Here is a 22930-nt window from a genome sequence, read left to right on the forward strand (position 1 = left end):
AAAATAAGAATAACTTTGTCATTTCACTTAGAGAATTAGAATTAGACTCAAACTTTTAAAGACCTTTCAGAAGTGGGACATGTAATTGCCTAAATTGGGGTAAATCCAGGGCTGGACATGTAAATGCAAGCAAAGCAGACAATTTCAAAGAAAAGTATCAGATCCCAAAGATTAACATACTGGCATAATATAGGAAATTCCAACTGAAAGTGCTGTCTATACCTGCTGCCTACAGCAGGGTAACCCACTACCCTACTGCCCCTCCCTGGAAGTTGGAAAAGTCATTGTTCTTTTCCTTTTTTCAGTACCTCATTTCCACATCAAAACGCAAAACCAAAAATCATTAACTGACACAATAATTTTTTAAAAATATTCTTCTTTTAAAAAACGTCTCAAGGGGCTGAGGTTGTAGCTCAGCAGTGGAACATTTGCCTCATAAGCATTTAGAACTGGGTTCAATCCTCACTCAGCACCAAATAAATAAAGGTATTGTGTCCATCTACAACAAAAATATTTTTTTAAGTGTCTGGAGGGGCTATAGCTCAGTTGGTAGAGTGCCTGCCTCATATGCAGAAGGCCCTGGGTTCGATTCCCAGCACCACCACCCCAAAAAAAGTGTCTGGAAATTCTATTGTATGTCATGCACACTATGCCCATTACAGACATCCTAGAATAGGAGAAGCATACTTTCATTACTGAAACCTTGGATATCATTTAGTCTAAGGCTTTCATTTTTCAAAAGTTCAGGGAACTTAAGTGATTTACCTGAAGTAAAGCAGCAAGTTAGTGGAAAGATCAGGAAACCGCCACAGATAATTCTGTTAACCTCTGTAAAATAAGACATCAGGTGTCACAGGAACACTCCTAATCCTTACTTTACAGGAACTAGACTTTGCCTGACTACTAAATATCTTACTTTTTAAATGTCTGCTAATTCAAAAGTCCAACAGTTTTCATTTAAACAAAACTAAAACATCACTCTACATACTCATAAGTACAAAAAAAAAAAAAAAACGGGTGTTGAAGTTATTACATACTATAAACTACATTTTACAAACCACATTATAATAGTCTAAGTGTATAGTAATCAAATGTCATCACATATAATTAAAGATAAACTCAGTGTGTCAAAACAGAAGATCAAAGCACTTTTAATACTGCAGGCCCATCATTTTCAATGGCCTATTCCTTGATCATGCCTTTAATTCACACAATTTGGTGAATCAGTACCTCCTCCTACTGCAGTTGAAATAAGCCCCAAAAACCCTACTTTCAAAAAAATTGACAAACATAAAAAATATTCTCAAATTATGTGTGTGAAAAAATTAGTAAACCACCAGTTTTCCATTAAACTTGATCCTAGAAAGAACAGATAATATGTTGTTTTTCATTCTCTAAATCAGAATCTGATCTAAGCACACATTTTTTAGTTAAAGGAAGAGTTCTTAGCCTCATATGTGAAAAGTAGATAATCTGAATTACCTGGTATTCCCATTTGCTAGTGGTTGTTTGTTTTGTTATTAATACCAATTATGGCAATGAAACACTACCTGCTACCTAAGCAATTCAATAAAAAAAGAACCAAGAATAGTATCACTCAGCATTATACAAAAAAAAGAAAGAAAACCCTTCTGTTGCAGTTATTTTATTCCTTTAAACTTTGGCTGAACCACACTGGCTGGTATTTTGCTGAGGGAGTGATTGCCAAGTTATCCACAGGCACATACACAACAGACAAACCACAATATGGAGAATGTCAGCCATTACTCCTAAGAATCTCTTCACAAAACTATGTGCTGAATAATGAGGAGTTCTTCAGTAAGTTCAGGTAAATGAAGAGTTAGAATAGGCCTTCAGAAATAAAAAATCAACTGAGATAACCGCCCCAGATGACAGTTATGAAAGTCAATACTAAGAAAACCTGTGTACTAAACATTCTTCATTAAAACAGAAGAAAACAATGTTTTGGGCTGGGCTGTAGCTCAGTGGTAGAGCGCTTGCCTAGCATGCATGAGGCACTGGGTTCGATGCTCAGCACCACATAAAAATAAACAAATAAAAATAAAGGCATTCTGTTCATCTACAACTACCAAAAAAAAAATCTAAACACAATGTTTTAAGAGTTCCTGAATGCTTACAGATTAAAAATCCTAAATAATCCTGAATAATAAATTCAAGTTTATTATGGACCTTAACAAATAAAAGATGAGCTGCAGGGAAACCAGAGCCTCTAAAAGGCTACAATGTACCTTCTCAGATTCTGACTTCAATATAAACAATGTCCTATCTGTACTCATCCTTAAAAACTTCGATTGAGTCATTTTCTTAGAACCACATTTATTTGATAATAAAAGACCTCTTCTTGGGCTGGGGTTATAGCTCAGTGGTAGAGCGCTTGCCTTGCATGCACGAGGCCCTGGGTTCGATCCTCAGCACCACATAAAAATAAATAAAAATAAAGATATTTGTGTCCATCTACAATAGCAACAAAAAAAAAAATATTTAAAAAAAGACCTCTTCTTGACAACCTGAGAGTTCTAGTCTTGAGAAACATATTTTAAAAAGTCTAAGATGTTTCATTCCAATTTCACTGTCTGCTAAAATACCACGTCAGATGGGAAGGCTATTTTGGAACATGTATATGGAAAGAAAGTCAACAATTGCAAAGGGTTTCCTCAAAGGAATGATGAAAAGAAATAACATGTGAATTAGTGCAGAATTCAGTGTTTTGTGTGTATATGATATTACACTTTGGACTATTCAAGTTTCTTCAAGACTCAATAAAACAAAACATAATGCCTGTATTGTTACATTGGTGCTCTTTGACATCTTTAATTACTCTTAAGTTCATTAATCTGATATGTCCTTCTCTCCCCTTAAACTACAAAATATGTAAGAACTTTTGACTTACTAAATATATTTAATTTTTATTACAAATTAAGTATTACATGTGCCTGAAAGTATGGAAACTAAAATTATAGGATAAATTATCTATCTATAAAAATTTATAATCTAGTTTAGAAAAGACTCAACATAAACCTAAATAAAGTATAGCATGCAGGTATATACCAGTATACACGTGTGCATACCCACAGCACTAAAATACAACAAGAAAAAGAACCAAGGTACAGTGGAAATAATTATGCAATTCCATATGAGGCATTATACAAAATTCTGGGCCTTTAATAAGTGTCAGTGTTTTTTAAAAAGATAATATACTAAGGAAACACAAGTGATATGACAATGAAATTTCTATTTACCAATCCTTATATAGAAGACACAAAAAAGCTGCTAAAAAAGTTGTATTGGGAAGATAGGCAAATTTAACAATATATAATACTGAATTTGATCAATATACCATGCTTATGTAAAAGAATGTCTTTGTTCTTAAAAGACATATACTGGGGCTGGGGATGTGGCTCAAGCAGTAGCACGCTCGCCTGGCATGCGTGCGGCCCGGGTTGGATCCTCAGAACCATATACAAACAAAGATGTTGTGTCTGCCGAAAACTAAAAAAAAAATAAATATTAAAATTCTCTCTCTTTCTCTCTCTCTCTCTCTCTTTTAAAAAAAAAAAAAGACATATACTAAAGTATTTAGGATAAAGAGTCCCAATCTCTGCCATTTACTACCAAGTGGTTCAGAACAAGAGTACAGTAAAAAGTACACACACACACACACACACACACACACACACACTTAAGAGACAAAAAAAAAAATAGCAAAATGTTACCATGTGAATGGACATAGGAACTGACTATACAATACTAGCAACTTTTAATTTCTCCAAAATGTATTTTTTAGCTTAATGAACATTTAAGCTAAAATTAAAAAAAAAAAAAAAAAAGAACACCCAAAAAAAAGCCTAGGTGATGCTGGTCTCAGTGGTACATGCCTGTCATCCCAGCTACGAGAGGCTGCTGCAGAAGGATTGCTTGAGCCCAGGAGTTCAAGACCAGCCTGGGCAACACAGAATACTGAGTAGTCTTCCATTGTATGTCTATACTACAGTTTATTACTCATTCACTTGATGATGGACCTGGTGGTGACTTGCAGTTTGGGGCTATTACAAATAAGACTGCTAAGACAGTTGTATATAAGTTTTTGTTTCTATACCTTCAATTATCTTGGGTAAAAAGCTATGTGGAATAGCTGGATCATATAGTAGATATATGTTCAACATTTTAATAAACTACCAATCATACCATTTGACATTTACAAAACGTAATACTGTCATTGTCATTATTTTTTACTTTCCCACCTGCAAGATGGCAGGGTTTTAGTTCCTCCACATACATACTTATCAACACTTTTATAAGATTTTTTTTTCACTTTAACTTTAATAGGCATTGTATAAATAAAAACAATGCGGTTTTTATTTACATTTCCATGATAATTAATGATGTTGGGTTCCTTTTCATGTGTTTACCATCCATGTATCTTCTTTGGTGGTATGTTTGCTAAAATCTTTTTTCTGTTTTTGTTGGCTTGTTTTTTTATTGAGTTTTGAAAATTCCTTATATATTCTGGCTGAAAGTCCTCTATCACATTATTATGTTTTGCAAATATTATCTCACAGTCTGTGACAAATCTTTTCATTCTCTTTTGAAGATCTGAAATTTTTTATTTTGATGAAGTTCAATTTATCAATCTGTCTTTTTATCTGCTGAGCCTTTGGAGGCATATATAGCAAAGCTTTGCAACAAAAAAAATTTCCAATTTGCTCTTCCCCCTTCCACTGGTACTATGATCAAACTCAGGGCCTCATACATACTAAGCAAGTGTCTACCACTGAGCTACATTTCTGGCCCATCTTTCTATTTATTCTTTTAGAAGTTTTATAGTTTTAGGGTTTACATTTTAGTCTATTTCTCCATTTTGGGGTTAATTTTTATATGGTGTAAAATATTATACAATTTATTTTTCACATAGATATCTAATTGGTTCAGTACCATCTGTTACAATTTAAAAGACTGGCTTTTCTCCAGTGAACTGCCTTTATACTTTTGTCAAAACTAAAATGCCCATGTATATGTTGGTGTTTGTGGAGTCTCCATTCTGTTCCACAGAAAAATTTCCCTATCTCTACATTAAACATTAATAATTAATACTACTCTACCAGGAGGATGGCAAGTTCAAAGCAGCCTCAGCAATTTAGTGAGGTCCTAAGCAATTTAGCAAGACCCTGCCTCAAAGTGCAAAATAAAATGGGGGGGGGGGGGGGTACAGCTTAACAGTTAAGTGCCCCTGGGTTCAATCCCTGGTACCAAAAAAAAATTTTTTTTTAAATACTACTACTCTACCTTGAGTTATGATTTATAAATCTTGAAATCAGGTAGTATTAGTCTTCTAACTATACATTCTTTTTAAAAGTTGTTGTTTATTTATTTGGTCTAAGATGCTACAGTGATAAAAATAAAGAATTTCTTTCTTGTAGCTCAGCGGTAGAGTGATTGCCTAGCATGTTCGAGGCCTTGGGTTTGATCCTCAGCACCATATAAAAATAAATAAATTAAATAAAGGTATTGTGTCCAACTATACCTAAAAAATAATTTTCTTAAAAAAAGAATTTCTTTCTTTCTCCCCGCGCCCCCAGTACTGGAGATTAAACCCATGAGTACTTTACCACTGAACTACAACCCCAGAGCTCCTTATTTTTTTATTTTGAGACAGGGTCTCACAAAGTTACTTAGGAACTCACCAAATTGCTGAGGCTAGCCTCAAACTTGTAATCCTCCTGCCTCAACCTCCCGAGTCACTGGGATTATAGGCATGTGCCACAATGCCCAGTAAGAAATTTCTATTTTTTAACAATATAAATCCCATTTATTTTTTCTTTTGCAAGAGTTAATTAGAAAGATAGAGAATATAGACATTCAGGAAAGACTGAAGAGGCCACCGTTAGTAAGTCGATCTGCCAGACCTATTTCTCAGTTTAAGAGAGAAAACCACCAATTCTAAAAGTTAAGCAATAAACCTTCAAAGAAGGCACAGTATGGACTTCACAGAACTTATTTTACAATCTATAATCTAGTTATCAAGCATTGTGCAGGTTATCTTCACTCAGGATTTCTGTTCAAAAATTTATGTAATTTAAATAGCCACAATTTTATACTTGATAACATGCAGTAACAGAGTATATATTTAACATCTATTATGTCCTCAGAAGTGTTCTAGATTCCATTCAGAAAAACTACAAGATCTTCTACCACACTGATTTCCATTTAGGAAGAAAACAAAAGAATAGACAAAAACAAAAGTGACAAGAAATAAACAAATCAACATAAAAATAATGGAGAAAGAGCTTAGTTCAAAAGTACTATGGAAAATAGGGTCCAATAAGATTATTATGAAGACTCCTTAAAGGAAAATATAAGTCAGGGTTTGAAAGAATATTGGTAAGATTAAAATAAATGACATCAGTTGATAGGAGAAAGCATGAAGTTATTTTAGAAATATTATCCTATCAGGCAAGAGGCTGAGGCAGGAAGATTACAAATTTGAAGTTAGCCTAGACAATTTAGTGAGACCCTGTCTCAAAAAGAAAAACTTAAAAAGAAAAAAAAAAAAAGGGTGGGGGCTGGGAATGTAACTCAGTGGTAAAGGGCCCTGAATTAAATCCCCAGTACTAAAATATCCTAGTAGAGCCAGGTAACAGAAGTTTTAAGAGTAACAGCGCCAGGAGTGTGGCTCGGGGCAGAGCACTTGCCTAAATGTGGGAGCTCCTGGGTTTAATCCCCAGCACCACACACAAAAAAAGTTAAAAAAGAGAACTACTAAGGCTAGGGAGATAAGGGAGAAGACTATTCTATACTTCAGGCATAAGGGGTTGGGGAGACAGACCAGAGAGGTAACTATTGAAATGTCTTAAAATACATAAATAACCTGAAAGTTTTAAGTATTTATTTACTTCAAATGTTCATACCTATTCAAAATTAGAATTTAAAACTCTGTTTTAACTAAACACACTTAATTAAATATTTTAAAGTTATATACAAATCATAATTGTACTTTTAAGAATCACTCTTGTGAGGTAAAAACAACTCTCCACATCATCTTCAATGGTAGTGAGACCTCAGGGCTACAGAGTTGTTTACAGTGAACTCTGAGGCACTTCCATTGCCAAATCTGCCCACATTGGAGTTTCATGTTTATATGATGGTTAGCCAGTAAAGTCCACTTTTCTTTCTTCTCCTGCTTTAGTAAAATAGCTTTTAGCATATGGAAGCATTTTCATATTGTCAGTCCTGCTGTAGGGAAAGGAGAACAATCTGCAAATGCCATCCAATAAAATGTGAACTTTCAAGTGAGGCTGATCAGACAAAGTTTCATGTGGCAAAAGTTGTATTCAATAAATCTTTCCCTTTTTTCCAGAAGGGAATGTTCAAATTTATCAAAAATTCAGCAGAGTGACCAAGGAGATGGAAACCAAGTAAAAACCGTGAGATTTGATCTTAAGGATATAACTAGAGATTTTCAGAAAATTGAGTGCTGAGGACTGAAATGCAAATGACTTTAATCTTTATTTAAAACTCTTCATAGAAATACTGATGTGGTGGTGATAAGCACAAGACAGAACAGCAGTTGGGGAAGGAAGTAGAATCCTCTGAGGGTAACACTCATACATCTTCCACATGCTTTTTCAAGTCTGTCTCTGCCCCTCCTTCACCCTCTCTCCTCCCACTTCTAGTTTTCCTTTTATATATACCAGGTAGTGTCCACTGAGTAGAGAAGTGGGACACATGTGCGGTGTATAGAACAAGTTAGAAGAAAATGAAGAGATATCATAGTCAGAGAGAGTATTGCCCGGTGGCCTCATGAGGAGTCCCTCACAGGTTCAGGGGATCTCAAAGACATGATGCAAACAGGAGGTATTAACTGAAGTGATCTGTGCAGTAACCAGGTGTATATGCAGCTGATGGGCTTTGTCTTCTGAAGGATATAGTGCAAACATCATGAGCTGTAAGGATCAAAAGAAAGAATGAAGAGTTTTAGGGGCTAGGGTTGTGGCTCAGTGGTAGAGTGCATGCCTAGCATGTGTGAGGCACTGGGTTTGATTCTCAGAACCACATATAAATAAATAAAGGTCCATCAATAACTAATAAAATATTTAAATAAAAGAAAAAAAGGAAATTCTTAAAAAAAAAAAAAAGAGAGAGAGTTTTAACCTTTCTACTTTCTCTAACTCAAAGTGCTCTAGCACTCCAAACAGGAATCCTGGCTGATACACCTACACATACAAATAACAGGAGGGGAATTTTTTAAAATATATAAACACAAGTAATTCAACCACATGGAAACCAAAAATGTGCAAATAATAACTGAAATCACAGACTGATATTATAAATAATCCCAAAACCAACCCTAAATAGAATTAGAGATGATGAGGAGAAGGAGGAGGGAGAAGACAGGGAGAGGTGGAGGAAGAAGAAGAGACAACAAGGAAATATTGTTATTGAAACTAATAATGTGAATGGAATTATATCTTAGTAAAGGCACCAAACTAAAGGTTGCCAAAAGGGAGCTTCCCTTCCCACAGACTCTCAGGCCTCACTCTCCAGGGCTGGTGCTCAATATACCAAGAATGATACGGAACACAATTAGCCACATTATTTTCAGGCTGTATGCGTACCTATATTTTGATTAATATTATCACTTGATTTTAAATTTTCTCAGTCAATAATAAGAAGATGTTGACACAAATTTCAGTAATTTGCCCTTTCTTTGTGAATCAAATCCATGAAACTTTCAAGAGAGAGAAGATAAAAATAAACTCCTTTTTTCTACTTATCTAAGCCAAAGGGCTTGACCAGGCCCATAACTGAAGCAGAATAGGGATCAGAGACCCTGCATTGCTTGCTACTTAGTACCTGTTCTGCTCCAGGCAACTCTGAAACTTTTGCTTTGATAGTTCAAGGCTAAAAGCCAATTTTGATAGTTGGCCAGAGGGAACTTTTTAAAAAATTAATCTCCTCATATAGCAATGCTTCTTGAGGAAAATGATGAAATGTGGTTCCCAACTATTCTGAAATCAGTTTGTCCTCATGAATGGCTCTGAGAGATATCACTCATTCAGCAGCACCACAAAAAAAAAGACAGAAAGAAAAGAAAGAAATTTGTAGCTGAATCAAGATTTCTAATTTTTAATCAACCAGCCAACATGTACTCTGCACATGACAATAGGTACACATGAAGGAATAAGATTTTGCTCCCACAAAATTGGAATTCTAGTTGGAAAGGAAAATTAACCCAGTTAAACTAATTAAAAATAAAGGGATAAACTGTTCAGTATTTAGCATTAGTATAGCAGGAATTCTAAAATTAAAGGCTAAATAGCCCAGAAAAGTGCAAAGTGGCTTTATAAAAGAGGTAGAAGGAACACAATAAGACTGGAACAGACAGAATCAGCAAGATTTGGAGCTGGGGTTGCAGCTCAGTGGTAGGTAGAGAGCTTGCCTCACATGAGTGAGGCACTGGGTTTGATCCTTAGCACCACATAAAAATAAATAAAGATATTGTGTCCATCTACAAGAAAAAAAAAATCAGCAAGATTTGGAAAGACAAAGAAGGTAATCATTACCATGAAGGAAAAAGCAAAGTAAAACTGAACACAGTATTAGGGATGGAGATGGTGTTTGGTCTAAGGTGTAAGTGACCAATTTAAGTAAAGTAGGTGTTTGTTAAACACAGTTGAACTAAGATCAGGGGACTGGCTTAGGGAAGATGCTGAACATCGAGGATATAAACTTGAAGATTAGGCCAAGGAGAGTCACGATTATTATTTGTGAGGGACGTTAGAGATTTTCAGAAAATTGAGTGCTGAGGACTGAAATGCTTTAGAAAGGGTTATTTTAAAAAGATCATGGAACTAAGCTCAGTGGCGCAAGCCTGTAATCCCAGCGGCTCTGGAGGCTGAGACAGGAGGATTGCAAGTTCAAAGCAACAGTGTTGCACTAAGCAACTTAGTTAGACCCTATCTCTAAATAAAATACAAAATAGGGCTAGGGATGTGGCTCAGTGGTGAAGTGCCTCTCTGAGTTCAATCTCTAGTACAAAAAAAGCGGGGTGGGGCATGGAAATAAATATTGTAAGCCATGTAGTTGTGAAATAATATCAGTTGTGACTTGAATAATAGCATCCATTTATGCAGCATTCAACAATATTTATAAATGTCATTGTTTATCATGCACATGCGAATACAACAGGATATTACTGACCCATAGAAACTGAGATAACAAATGTTCATTGTTTTAAACTGCTGAATTTTAGGATAATTTATTAGCAATAGATAACTAATATATACATAAAGTCAGCAGAAGGGACCCCAAATAAGGTAAGAAAGGCAGGAGAACTGAGGATGTGCACTGCCACTAAAGACCAAAAAAATAAAGTTTCAACAAATAGTAGATAGGTAGCGCCAGATATAAATGAGTAATACAGCATGATAAAATGGTTTTTTAAATGTTATTTAATTTGGTTTAGGTCATGAATAATAAAAATTAGATTGTGTACAAGAAACTGATTACTGTTAATGGTCAAATTGCTGTTTTCCTCCTTAAAAAGTGAATAGGAGAAAAGCACAGGCAGCCTGATAAACACCACAAGTCTAACTGTGTGGGTTAACTAGTAACTGATTTAATGGCTAGTGAAAGGTATAAGTCTCACATATGGCAGTGAGGGTTTTTATAAAATTTTACTTCTGTTTTGATCTAGTACCTAACTTCAGTCCTACACTCTCCCCACAACAAAATAAGAAGTATAAATTTATTCAAATTTTTTATCACATCACCTGCCAAATGGTGCTAAATATTATTAGCTACCTGTTTGCTTCCCAGCTACATTGAAAAGTTCCTGTAGCTTATTCATCTTTGATGTCACAATACCTCTAACAATACTTAGTCCACAGCAGATGTTTAATAGCTAATTGAAAATTAAATATATTCATACATCATAGATCATTTTTAAAGTATCAAGATTTTTCTTCCATTTATGTCTCTATCAGATAGTACCTCTTCATTGTAATTCCCTAAAATTTAGTATTATCCCACCTGTCCATCTTAGAAAATGAGTCAAATTCCTTCTATTACATATATTCCCTTATGCAATCTGCAGATTTCACTTCTTACATCAAGACACTTAAGTGTCATTTTCCTATCCAAGGTAGTAATACTGAATTAAACAAGTGTTTTGTTGAAAAGATCAATCTTCAAAAAACAATATTAATTTAAAATAGAGTGAATGACCCATTAGTATCAATTGTTAGCCATCATTCAAATAAGTGATTCCTGTGTTACCTTTTTTACAACTCAACTGGGTGTTGTGGTCTTCATTTCTATAAATTCCACTACATTTCATACTCAATCCTGGTCAAACCTCCATCTCAATTATACTGACCTGAACAATCTGGAATTTATATTATTTCATGGATTTCTTTCAACATTATCCTAGGTTTTGGTTTAGAATGTCAAAATCTAAAAACTTGCATTCCCTTGTCCTCAAATTGATAATTGACTGCATAAAGTAACTGAGGCTATTTTAAGAGAATTGAGCATAAAAAAATAATAAAATGAAGTTATTAAAAATCAACATTTAAAATAAGCATTGAATGCTCAATTTTATAAAAGTCTATTCAAAGAACAACTAAATTTTCAGTTTTTAAATGAATCCTAATACACCAAATTAAACTCTAACTTTGCCACTCAAAGTATAAATAGGATACTACCAATCTTAAGGAGTTGTAATCTGGACAAATTCTTACATTGAAAATGTTTGTGGTCTTTTACGCAGAACAGCTGCCACCCAGGATGACTAAAATAACACAAATTAGATTTAATTGAGGTAAAGGACCACACCAGGTTTGTAATTCAATTTGTCCTATGTGGTGTGGGTTTGGGGTTTTCCTCCTCCAGAAAACCACGGTTTGAAAACTTCATCAAATGAGAAGTACAAAAGAATAAAACTATATAATGTGAATGTTTAGCATGAATAAATCCATTTTAACAGTTTAGGCAATTTTTTAAAAAACCTGATGTCAACAAGCACTTGTTTTGTTTTATTCACTCAAACTTCTTTTTTTTAATATTTATTTTTTAGTTGAACACAATATCTTTATTTAATTATTTTTTATGTGGTGCTGAGGATCAAACCCAGGGCCTCGCACTTGCTAGGCAAGCGTTCTACGGCTGAGCCACAACCCCAGCCTCTTATTCACTCAAACTTCTCACTGCCAATTTCTCATTCTTTTATAATCTATCCTATCTGTGAGTTTTATTTTGATATACTTTCCTATCTTAGCATACTATTTACCCAAAAGTGCAAAGTAGATTCCAGGTTAGTTTTAAGCCCATTTTTTTTTTTTTTAACTTCAGTCCAAAACCCTGAGGATCATTAATGACAGTTAAGGCAGAGCCAGCAGTGGACCAACCTTTCAAGTGGCCTCAGGTATGACTGATTAGATGTTGTTGATAGATATAGCTAATTACACTGTCATCACTGTGTTGATAATTTTGATCTCTATGGATCTAGTCATAAGAGAAGAATTTTAGGATAATTCTTCTGTCCCTAGAAGAATGTTTAGATAAAATGTCCTGAAACTAGACAATCCCTGACCCTTGTTGGGATATATTCATACAAGACAATTTGATCACTAAGGAAGTTTTAGGGGGAAAGTTAGGCTTACAAATTTAGTGTTGCTTTCACCATTCCCTTCCCATTAGAGGTCACAGATTTTAAGCAAAATTTGAGGGGAAGAATTTTCCAAATGAGTTGGTTGCCCAGGTAACTCTCAATAAGGTTCCAAACCAAAGAGTCTAATGTAATTAGCAGGCTTCATTTCAGAAAATCTTATTGAACAAGATTTCTCTGATAAATACAGTGTAAGCAGAACATGGCAACAGGAATGTGTAACAGGTTAATAACCAATCAGAAGACCAGGTCACCTTCTTTTGATATTGATTACATATAAAGTATTTGGATTCTTGCATGTATTAGAAGTCATTTGGGGGATGTGGTAACACACACCTATAATCCTAGCTACTTGGGAGGTTGAGGCTGGAGGACTGAAGTTCAAGATCAGCCTGGGCAACTTGGTTAGACCCTGTCTCAAAAAATAAAGGAGCTCGAGATAGAATTCAGTGTTTGCCTAGCATGTGCAAGGCCCTGGGTTCTATCTCCATGGCTGCGGAGGAGGGGGGGAGTCAATTTGTCTTGGAAAATATGAGCACTTTTACTGAGGCAAACCCTTGTCTCTATAATTTTTTCTCTGGCAAATATAGACATGAAAGGCACCTGGCCTAATAATTCTCTCTTGCATAACACTTCAGAACACATCACAAAGCTGTCCCTTCTAAAGGCTCAGTTCTTCCCAGGTGTCCTAAAACAATAAAACACACCCAAGAAACTTGAATATCTTAGGTTGTTCAGACAGTATAGCTGTCAATCATGTTAAATGCAGAAAGAAAATTATTTTTACATCGTTTTTCAACAATATTGGTATCAATGAGACATTTTTTTCTAGTTAAAAGAGCTAGTTATTCAGTCTTCTCCCTACTATCAGACACCACCTGAGGTAAACTATAAATCCTCCTAAAAGACAAGACCAAGAAGCACTACCGGTTAATTATAGGGGTCTCACGGATAAACCAGATGCTGAGTACCAGATGGTTAAGATTATAACCAGCTAGAACATGCATAAGACACTCAAACTGTCTTAGAAACCTAATCATTGTTTTTATTTTATATATAGGTAGTGCCCTTCTTAAAGGCAGAAGAATGCACTATTATGCAAGGCTATCTTTAATCTTAAATTTGTTCATATTAAAAGCCAGTTCTATACAATTTTAAAAGGGTTAATTCCAATAAATTAAATAAATCTCAAATTGTATAGCCATTGTCATGGAGAAATTAAGGCAAAGCAAGGCAATGTGTTAAGATTACAATGTAGTTAGAGAGTAACTAGCCAACTCTTTTCACCAGGGCAGAATGATCTAAGAAGTCATATAACAACAATAACACAAAATAAAAAATGTCCAAAGGGCAATATGGACTATATCAAGAACTATATATTCTTCAAGACCCAGCTCATTCCCCTCTCTCCATTTCACAAATTTCCTACAGTGCTATTAAACTGTTTCATTTATTTTTAAGTTCAAAGCTACAAATCAGTTTACATTTACAGACAAAAAAAAAAAAAAAAAGATGCAAAGCAAATCAACACTCTCCTCTCTAAATTGCCTTTGTTGGTTACTTAACTGATCTGACTTCTCAAGTTCAAGAGAAATTTAAAAAGTAACTATGAAACTTACACATCCATATTCCAAGACCAACTCTACTAAATCTATAGATAGAAAGAAAACATGTTCCATTGGCATGAAAACTGGAACAAACTTAAACTTGTAACTAATCAAACATGAGTCATCTTTTTAAGTTCAGATGAGACTGCTGAAAAAGGAAACAGATCCTTCCTTACACTATCAGTTCAAAATGTCTTGCCTGCACTGAGCCTGGTCTGAAGCATTCCAGAGTAGTTTCCCTACTGGGTTATAAACATGACATTTCATTTGAGTACAGGTTATACTTAGAACAGTTTCATATGTGTTTATAAATAATTTGATTGTGAAATATATAGTTTAGATATTGTAATATTTAATATTTTTACATCATAACAGAATAGTCCCCAGATGTGCAAAACACAGGAAACGCTGCTGTACTTCATGCAATTGAGTGTCAGTTTTTTTCACCAGCTGGACACCAAATTTTGAAAAGAATTCTCATACCAGGGGTGATATCCATTTGGAAAGAACGACAGTGAGAAAAGAATGAGTTCTTTAAATGGTTTCCTCAAATAAATCTCTTTTTGTTCATAATTGTCTTCCCTTTAGAGAGAAAAGGTTTGGTGTCTCATATAGAGAAGAACTCCAACAGTGTTCTTCAAAAAGCATGTCTTTTACATATTTTTGTAAAAAGAAACAACCAATCACAAGAAGGTGAGAAGAGGAATTTAAAAAGAGAATCTTATAGGATATATGTACTGAGAGTGTTGGAATTCAAGTAAAGGTGAAATTTTACATGATTTTCTAATCCAGGGTTATCTAAATGACAGACCTCATGAATAATCTGAACAAACATAAACATCCAAATATACCTTAAAAAAACATCAAAAAGCTGGGCATGTAATCCCAGCAACTCATGAGGCGGAGGGAGGTGGATTGTAAACTCAAGGCCAGTCTCAGTCATTTAGTGAGATTCTGTCTCAAAATAAAAATAAACAAGGGCTGGGGATGTAGCTCAGTGATAGAGCACCCCTGGATTCAATCCCCATGGGTGGACTAGAATACAAAAACAAAACAAAACCTGGGCCATTGACTTTTGTAAAAGGCAGCAAATAACGTAGAACATTAAGTTGAAAAGAACTAAATAGATCATGGATTGGCTCCTAGAACATCACAAACCTTTGTTTTTGTATGTTTTCAGTATTGTTCTACCTAATATAGCACACTCTTTGCTGGCTTAAAAGAAAGAAAAACTTTAAGTGACCTATTCTGGGTATTTTTCGCACTTTCAAGAACTATCTTAATAATATACTAACCACCCTACCACTGCCAGTCACTTGTACAGAATCTTTACTGAGGAACACAAATTAAATGGTTATGGTTATCTTCATTATTTCACAAAATATCATTAGGTAAGCTAAAAGTCAGAAATAGGTTCCTGTGTGTTACAGATGGGATAATTTAAAAGCAAGGAGTAACCTGCAATCACAGAGTGAGATTGGGCTGAGACTAATTCTCCAATTCCTGACTCCCACACTTTTGCTCCTGGTATATGATGGCACCTTTTTGAACATTCAAAAGCATATTAATAAAGTAAATGTCTTATATATACTTTCTCAGAAGATCCTGTTCACTTTGACTCAGTCCTTAGCTTTATATAGGTTAAAAATATCAGATACTAGTGGTCTAATAATACTAGTGGTAGTAATAATAATACTTGACAATTATCAACTCCTTTGACAATTTTCTTTGAACATTAAATGATCATTATAAATATTCTTCAAGGAAGAGTGACAAATAAGTAGCACAAGTTTCATCTATTTTAATATTATTAAGTTATTTATAACTAGCAATAACCAAAATCAAACACAGAAAAAAGTTTATCAGAATGTATTCTCTGAAAAAATTATTTCAATAACAGTAAAATACTAGAGCTATAAAAGCACTAAAAGACTACCTAAACCCCTCATTTTACAGATTTCAAATTTTCTTCTTGAATTAATTTGGGAATTTAAGTGCTAAACAGAAGCAATTGAAGAGGGAGGACATAGGCATATGGAAAAGGGAAAAACAGATGCATATATACATGGAGTCCTGGTTACATTTAATTTCCAGCAATGCCAGTAATTGGGGGTGGTGTATAAGGAGAAAGGAGGGCAAAGAGTGTTAATGCCAGCAAAGTTCTTTGAACTGGATCCAAGAGTGTTTTTAACAGTCTAATTTTTAAGGAGAACATTTTTCAAGTCAACAATTACAACCTTTTATATTTAACTGGCATCAGAACCAACAAACACTTGCTTAAAAAAATTTTTTCCTGTTTTCACCTTCTAATTGTCCACACAAATTACTATGAGAAGAAAGGGTCAAGATAGCTCTAAAGATTATATTATGTGTCAGAAGTTGGAAAAATATGATAAGTCATCTATATGTAACAGAAAAGGACTTCCTAGATCTATTATACAGTCAAAAAAGCAAGTCTGTAGGATGAGAAGCAGAGTAAATGTCTGTGAGGAAAGTGCACATACTAAATAACACTATATGCTTTTTATAAGCCTATTTGCCCATACATCTTTCTGTAAGTCAGTGCATAACTGAACAGGCCCTTTTCAGAAGAAATACAAATGGTTAACAAATATATAAAAAAAAATGTTCAGCATTTCTAGTCATTAGAGAAATGCAAATTAAAACTACACTGAAATTTCATCTCCTTCCAGTCAGAATGGCAATTATCAAAAATACAAGTAACAATAAACACTGACGAGGATGTGGGGGAGAAAATACACTCATACATTGCTGGTGGGACTGCAAACCAGTACAACCACTCTGGAAAGCGGTATGAAGATTCCTCCAAAAAAAATAGAAATGAAACCATCATTTGACCCAACTATCCCATTCCTCGGTTTAGATCCAAAAGATTTAAAATCAGCATTCTACAGTGAGACAGCCACATCAATGTCTGTAACAGCTCAATACACAATAACTAAGCTATAGAACCAACCTAGATGCCCTTCAACAGATAAATGGATAAAGAAATTGTGGTATATGTACACAATGGAGTATTACTCAGTCAGAAAGAAGAATGACTTTATGACATTTGCAAGTAAATGGATGGACCTGGAGATGATCTTGCTAAGTGAAATAAGCCAGTCCCAAAAAACTAAAGGTCAAATGTTTTCATTGATATGTAGAAGATAACCACAATAAGGGGCAAGAGAGGAAGATTCAGTAGATCAGACAAAGGGGAATGAAAGGAAGGGATAGGGGGCAGGAAAAGGAAAGACAGTGGAATGAATCTAAAATAATTTTCCTATGTACTTACATAAATACACCTTAGTGAATCCCACCATCATGAACATCCTTAAGAATTGGGTCTTAGGGCTGAGGTTGTGGCTTGGCAATGGAGCGCTTGCCTGGCACATGTGAGACACTGGGTTTGCTCCTCAGCACCACATAAAAATAAATAAAATAAAGGTATTGTGTCCATCTATAACTAAAAAAATATATTTTTAAAAATGTGGTCTTAACTAGAATAAGATATATTCCATACTTATACAATTATATCAAAATGAATTCTACTGTCATGTATAACTAAAAAGAACCAATAAAAAGAAGGGTCTGAAGGGCACAAAGTCAAACTGAAAATAGTTGTCATTTTCTAGTGTTGGTGGAGTGGTGAGGGGATTGGGATGTTAATAGGAATGTCTAAATGGCTTTTACCCGATATTCTGAATGTTTTGAAGATAATATATTAGTATATTGCTTATATAATAAAAACTAATTTTTAAAAAGAATCAGTCCTGAATAAAAAAGACAAAAGTTGAGCATAAGCATTCAAAGGTCAGAGAGAAGAATGACTAGGCACAAACATGAGAAAGGCTTCTGCTTCCTCATTAACTTCCTCATTAAAATAAAGATCAAATAGTTTCCCGGACTCAGTTTACTCCAAACCCACCATCTCTGACTAGAGATTTTTTTCCTTCCTGGTGCTAGAGAAAGAACTCAGGATTTTGTACATGCTAAGCAATGTTTACCACTGAGTCACCCCCGGCCCCAATCCTGTAGTCCTGTGAGTTCCTAATCATCCTTTAGTCCTTTGGAAAGTGAGATAAGGAATAGCAGGTAGATAAGGGTAGTGATTTTTCTCTCAATTCTTGACCCTAACTACCCTACCAAGAATCTTTTGTGGTTCTTTTCCTTATCCTTCATTTATAAAAATAGGAGCTAGACGTGACTATCTGTACTGATAGGAAGGAAGCATTCATTCAATATTGTTATAAACTAGTTTTATCACTGCTGGCTCCACTGCTTTCTCAAATCAAGTCCTTTCTCTAGTTTTGCTTGAGGAAATAACCTACAGCTAATCTGAACTCTATTCCAATGGTTGTCCTTGTTGCTTGGTACTATGCACATGTCTTCTTGTGTCTTATTTTCAAGAGCGTTCATTGGAAAATCTTGGCTTCCTCAGTTCTCCATACTAGCAGGAGTTCATGAGAGCATTCTGTGTGTATGGGGCAAGGAACAAAATGACTAAAAGAAAAAGCGTAATTAACAAGCTCAGATAACTTAAGAGGAAGCTAGTGGAACTAGTGTAAATGTGTTATGTGTTTGTCAAAAGAAGTGGCTGCAGGGTAGGGGGAGATTATGGCAGAAAATGAGGTGAAAATAAGCAGACTGGGGCCAAACCATGAAACATGGCACAACAAGCTAAGTTTAGACTTTATCCCTTGCACATTAATGGAGACTCATCAAAGGTTTTTAAGCCAACGAATGATATGATTACATCTGTCTTTAAAGAAAGAGATTTGACAGCAGAATGGAGGATGAATTAGAAAATTAAAGGAAGACAAGCAGCTCTCCAAAGAACTGAAATGAAAGATGAAAAAGACCTAAACAGGGCAGTGGCCATGAGAACAGAAAAGAGGGAATGAACATATTCAAAAGTAATTTGTGAGATAGAAAATATAGGACTTGTTAATAGATTGGTGTGGAGACTAGGGAAACAGAAGGACTCAAGATGAATGTGAGGTTTCCAGCTGAGAGAACATAGAGACCATTAATGAAGACAGAGAATACAAGGAGTGGAAGACAGGTTTGGAGTGTTCACAGAAAAATGAGTTTGGGATTTATTAAACTACTTGCTGGGATAACACCTCTTCCTAAGACCCAAAATGATAAGGACTTTGTTTAATAATTTTCTCTGTGCTGCATCCAGTATAATGCCATGTGTATTTAATTCAAATTCATGAAAAACAAGTGATAATGCTAATCTAATAAATGCCAGAATAATTGAGACTTGACAATATTTAAGATATCTCTTCAAAGTGCCTGTGTGGAAAGAGAATATGAGATGAGATGATTTGTTTTACTTTTCTTTCAAAATTTCCTCTTCAGTAATTTTCAAAATAAATGTCCAATAATAATAGAACTTTTAACAAGAAGGTCTATTACTAAGAACAGCCTGCAGTAGATCATGGTGCCTCTCCCAACTTCACATTCTACACATTCCAATAATCAAGTCACATCACCTCTAATTCTCTTTCTTGTTCAAAAACCTGTACTACCACTTAAGATTTTAAAGCTTGCCCCACCCAACAGTCAAACATAATCAGAGCCTTTTAAACAATTTGAGAGAAAAGGGGTAGGGGGGAACCCACTGCTGTTTTATTTTAAAAACCTTGGGGGAGGTATAGGGGAAAAAAAGCACCATTTGTTCTGGTTAATGTTGTTGTGCAATGTTTTCTGGGGTTTGCCTTGTAGGCATGTTGAAATCATAACTAAATAAATCAGCTCCGGCAACACAAAGAAACAATATTCCCCTCCCCCTTGGATGCCTGAAGGAATAATGGCATCTTCTCCATGATGTGCACAAACTTTGGAGCCGCTTTGTTTTTAATCCTGTGCCAAGTTCTAGTTTTATTTTAATCTCAGTAACCACAGTAAATTCGAAATTTTTGACAAGCAAATGCTTTCTTCCTTGCCAGAATCCCACTCACTTTACTTTCTAACTCCTGGAGCTTACAGGTTCAATAATGGCTGAACTGCTGATCTCCTTTCATAATGAAAAACATAAATACCAATAAGTTAAGAATATTTCCTGACATTTACATGTTAGTTTACATGTTAAATGAGTTAAGATAAAATTGTCATTGTCACTGTCCCTCATTTTTTAAAAATATATTGCTGTGTAATGTGGGGAAAGAACAGCATAGAAAGTCAGAAGATCTGGGCTCAGGTCTCATTCAATCATTTGGTTGTATGATGTTGGTTAATCAATTTAAAGTTAAAGAAACAGACTGGATGGTTTTCAAAGTCCCCTTTCACTTTAAAATTCTGATTCTAAAGATTATGGCTATTACCTATTTTGTTGTTGTTGATGTTTTCTTTTTACTTCACGGCCACTCAAAACAAAGTTTCTAAGGAAAAAAATAGTTAGAAATTTTCTAATCTGAGTCTACAAACCCAGCTACTTGGGAGGCCAAGGAAAGAAGGATCACAAGTTCAAGGCTAGCCCAGGCAATTTAAAATCCAAGGCTAGCCCAGACATTGTCTCAAAATAAAATAAAATAGATGGGCAATATAGTTCATGGTAGACTACCTGCCTAGCATGTATAAGTCTCCAAGTTCAATTCCCAGTACCATAAAAAAAGAGAGAAAAGGAAAAAGAAATGTTCTAATCTGTATGTAGAATTTTAAACTATGTTCTATAGTTGCCCAAACAGAGAGATAAAATAGTTTATTTATTAGAAGGATTCCTCAGCTGAGACATAAAGATTGCAACCAATTAATCTGGTCCAGTTTTGTTATTACAGATGAAGAAACTGAGATTAAGAAGAAATATAGCACATCCATAATATACCATCAGCTATTAAAGATAATAGGAAGAGGAAAAGAATCATAGTAAATTTGGGAGGGGGAGTTACCAGGGATTGAACCCAGGAGCACATAACCACGAAGCCTCATCCCCAGCCCTTTTTATTTTTTATTTTGAGACAGGGTCTTGCTAAATTGCTTAGGGCCTCACTAAGATACTGAGGCTGGCTTGACTTTACAATCCTCCTGCCTCAGCCTCCTGAGCCACTGGGATTATAGGCATATGCCACAACACCCAGCTGGATCATGGTAGATTTTAACATAAATGAGGTTATGGAACTGCATAAGAATGATCATTGTCAGAGGAATAAGTTCACTGTATCATTTTCATTAAAGCAGTTACATTATATAATAGAAAATAATATAAAAATACCCAAAAAATGAAACAAACCATCCCAAATCTCCCCATTGAAATATATTCAGCAATAACAACTAGTGAACATGATTCCTGACAACTCTTTTCATATGCAGATCAACAGATGGATGGACAGAAATAAACATTTTTTCTGGGAAGAAACCGCAGTCAGTTTTAAAACTAAAAAAGTATCAACTGTAATTTTACTTGAAATTAGCAGAAGCTGAAATGAAAATGAAAATTAAGAAATTTTAAATCTTAAATAAAAACTTCATGGGCTGGGGTTGAGGTACAGTGGTAGAGCACTAGCCTAGCATGTGTGAGGCCCTGGGTTTGATTCTCAGCACCGCAAATAAATAAATAAAATAAAGGTCCATTGATAACTAAAAATATATTTTTTTAAAAAAAAAAACCTAGTCATTCAAGAAACATTGTGAAAAATCCTTCTAGTTTAAGAAAAATAATTTTAAAAATCAAAAAGAATAGACATTACTGACTGAATTGCTGCTGTGAAAGATAAGGAAATTAATAATCCCTGTATTTTCTGTATTCAACATGTCTTTTGCATCTGCAGATTCATTTCATTCCACTGAGGTTTTGCTGTTTCACATCTCTAAAAACTTCTTAAGCTCCATTTGTTGAGTCCTCTTCCTTATGGACATCAGTAATCGTTTTTTTGAGTGGCCTTTGTATCATATCTATCACTGTTAACAAACTGACTCTTTGTCTCTCACAGCTGGATCTACTGCGATTATGTCAAACTTTTGCCCCAAACCATTACATTTTCTGTTCCTTACTGGTGTCACATCATTTATCAGTCCACAATGGTTGTGGTATCCTAGTCCTCAATTTGTTTTCTAAGCTCATTTTTCATTATTATGAACTCATTTTTACATTTTATTTTTGAATGTATGCATCTGTGTGAGTCTATGTGTATTTAAAAAGCCCAAATGTTATAATATTTTCTGTTGTGGTCAGTGATTTCTTTTCCTTTTTACTTATCTGAATTTCCTATTTTTCCCCATAATGAACATAATTATTACTTATACAGTGATGTTACGTAGTCACACAATATTTGTAAATATTGGCTGTGTATTTCTAGAAGGAAAGTAGATTTCCAGTAAAAAATAAAATGCTGACAATAAAAGAAGTGAAATAATCTGTCTAAGCAAAGCAGTTGATAGGACTGCTTCCTTCAACTATCCATACTATACTATTTCCAAAATGTATCTTTTAACAGGATAGCTGTAAGCTTTAAGAGAACTGGAATCCAGCCAACAACTAAACATCTTTATGTTTCTCATCCAAAATACATAATTTCCAAGAGTAATGTTCTTTCGTAAACTATATGCACACTTCAGTCTTTGAGAAATAGGAAAGCAATACCAATTCTGATCACCAGCATACAATCGAGGTCTGAGACAGAGATACACA

The 22930-nt window shown here is 34.7% G+C and overlaps 1 protein-coding gene and 1 non-coding gene across 5 annotated transcripts in view; one reads left to right on the plus strand and one right to left on the minus strand.

Moving 5' to 3' along the window:
* Rad51b (RAD51 paralog B) overlaps window positions 1-22930 on the minus strand; it is a 572024-nt gene that overhangs the window by 443797 nt on the left and 105297 nt on the right. The window contains exon 8 of one of the 4 annotated variants that reach the window (XM_071607938.1): window positions 7555-7961. The exons of the other annotated variants lie outside the window; for them this stretch is intronic. Coding sequence (XP_071464039.1) covers window positions 7839-7961 — 123 coding nt within the window. The 3' untranslated portion in view covers window positions 7555-7838. Of the gene's footprint in view, window positions 1-7554; window positions 7962-22930 lie in introns of those variants that run through there. 4 annotated transcript variants of the gene reach the window in all.
* Window positions 532-604, plus strand: Trnam-cau (transfer RNA methionine (anticodon CAU)). Its single transcript has one exon. It is a non-coding gene; the product is annotated as a tRNA-Met (tRNA).

The sequence above is a fragment of the Marmota flaviventris genome, chromosome 2, assembly GCF_047511675.1.
Source record: "Marmota flaviventris isolate mMarFla1 chromosome 2, mMarFla1.hap1, whole genome shotgun sequence".
Lineage (NCBI taxonomy): Eukaryota > Metazoa > Chordata > Mammalia > Rodentia > Sciuridae > Marmota > Marmota flaviventris.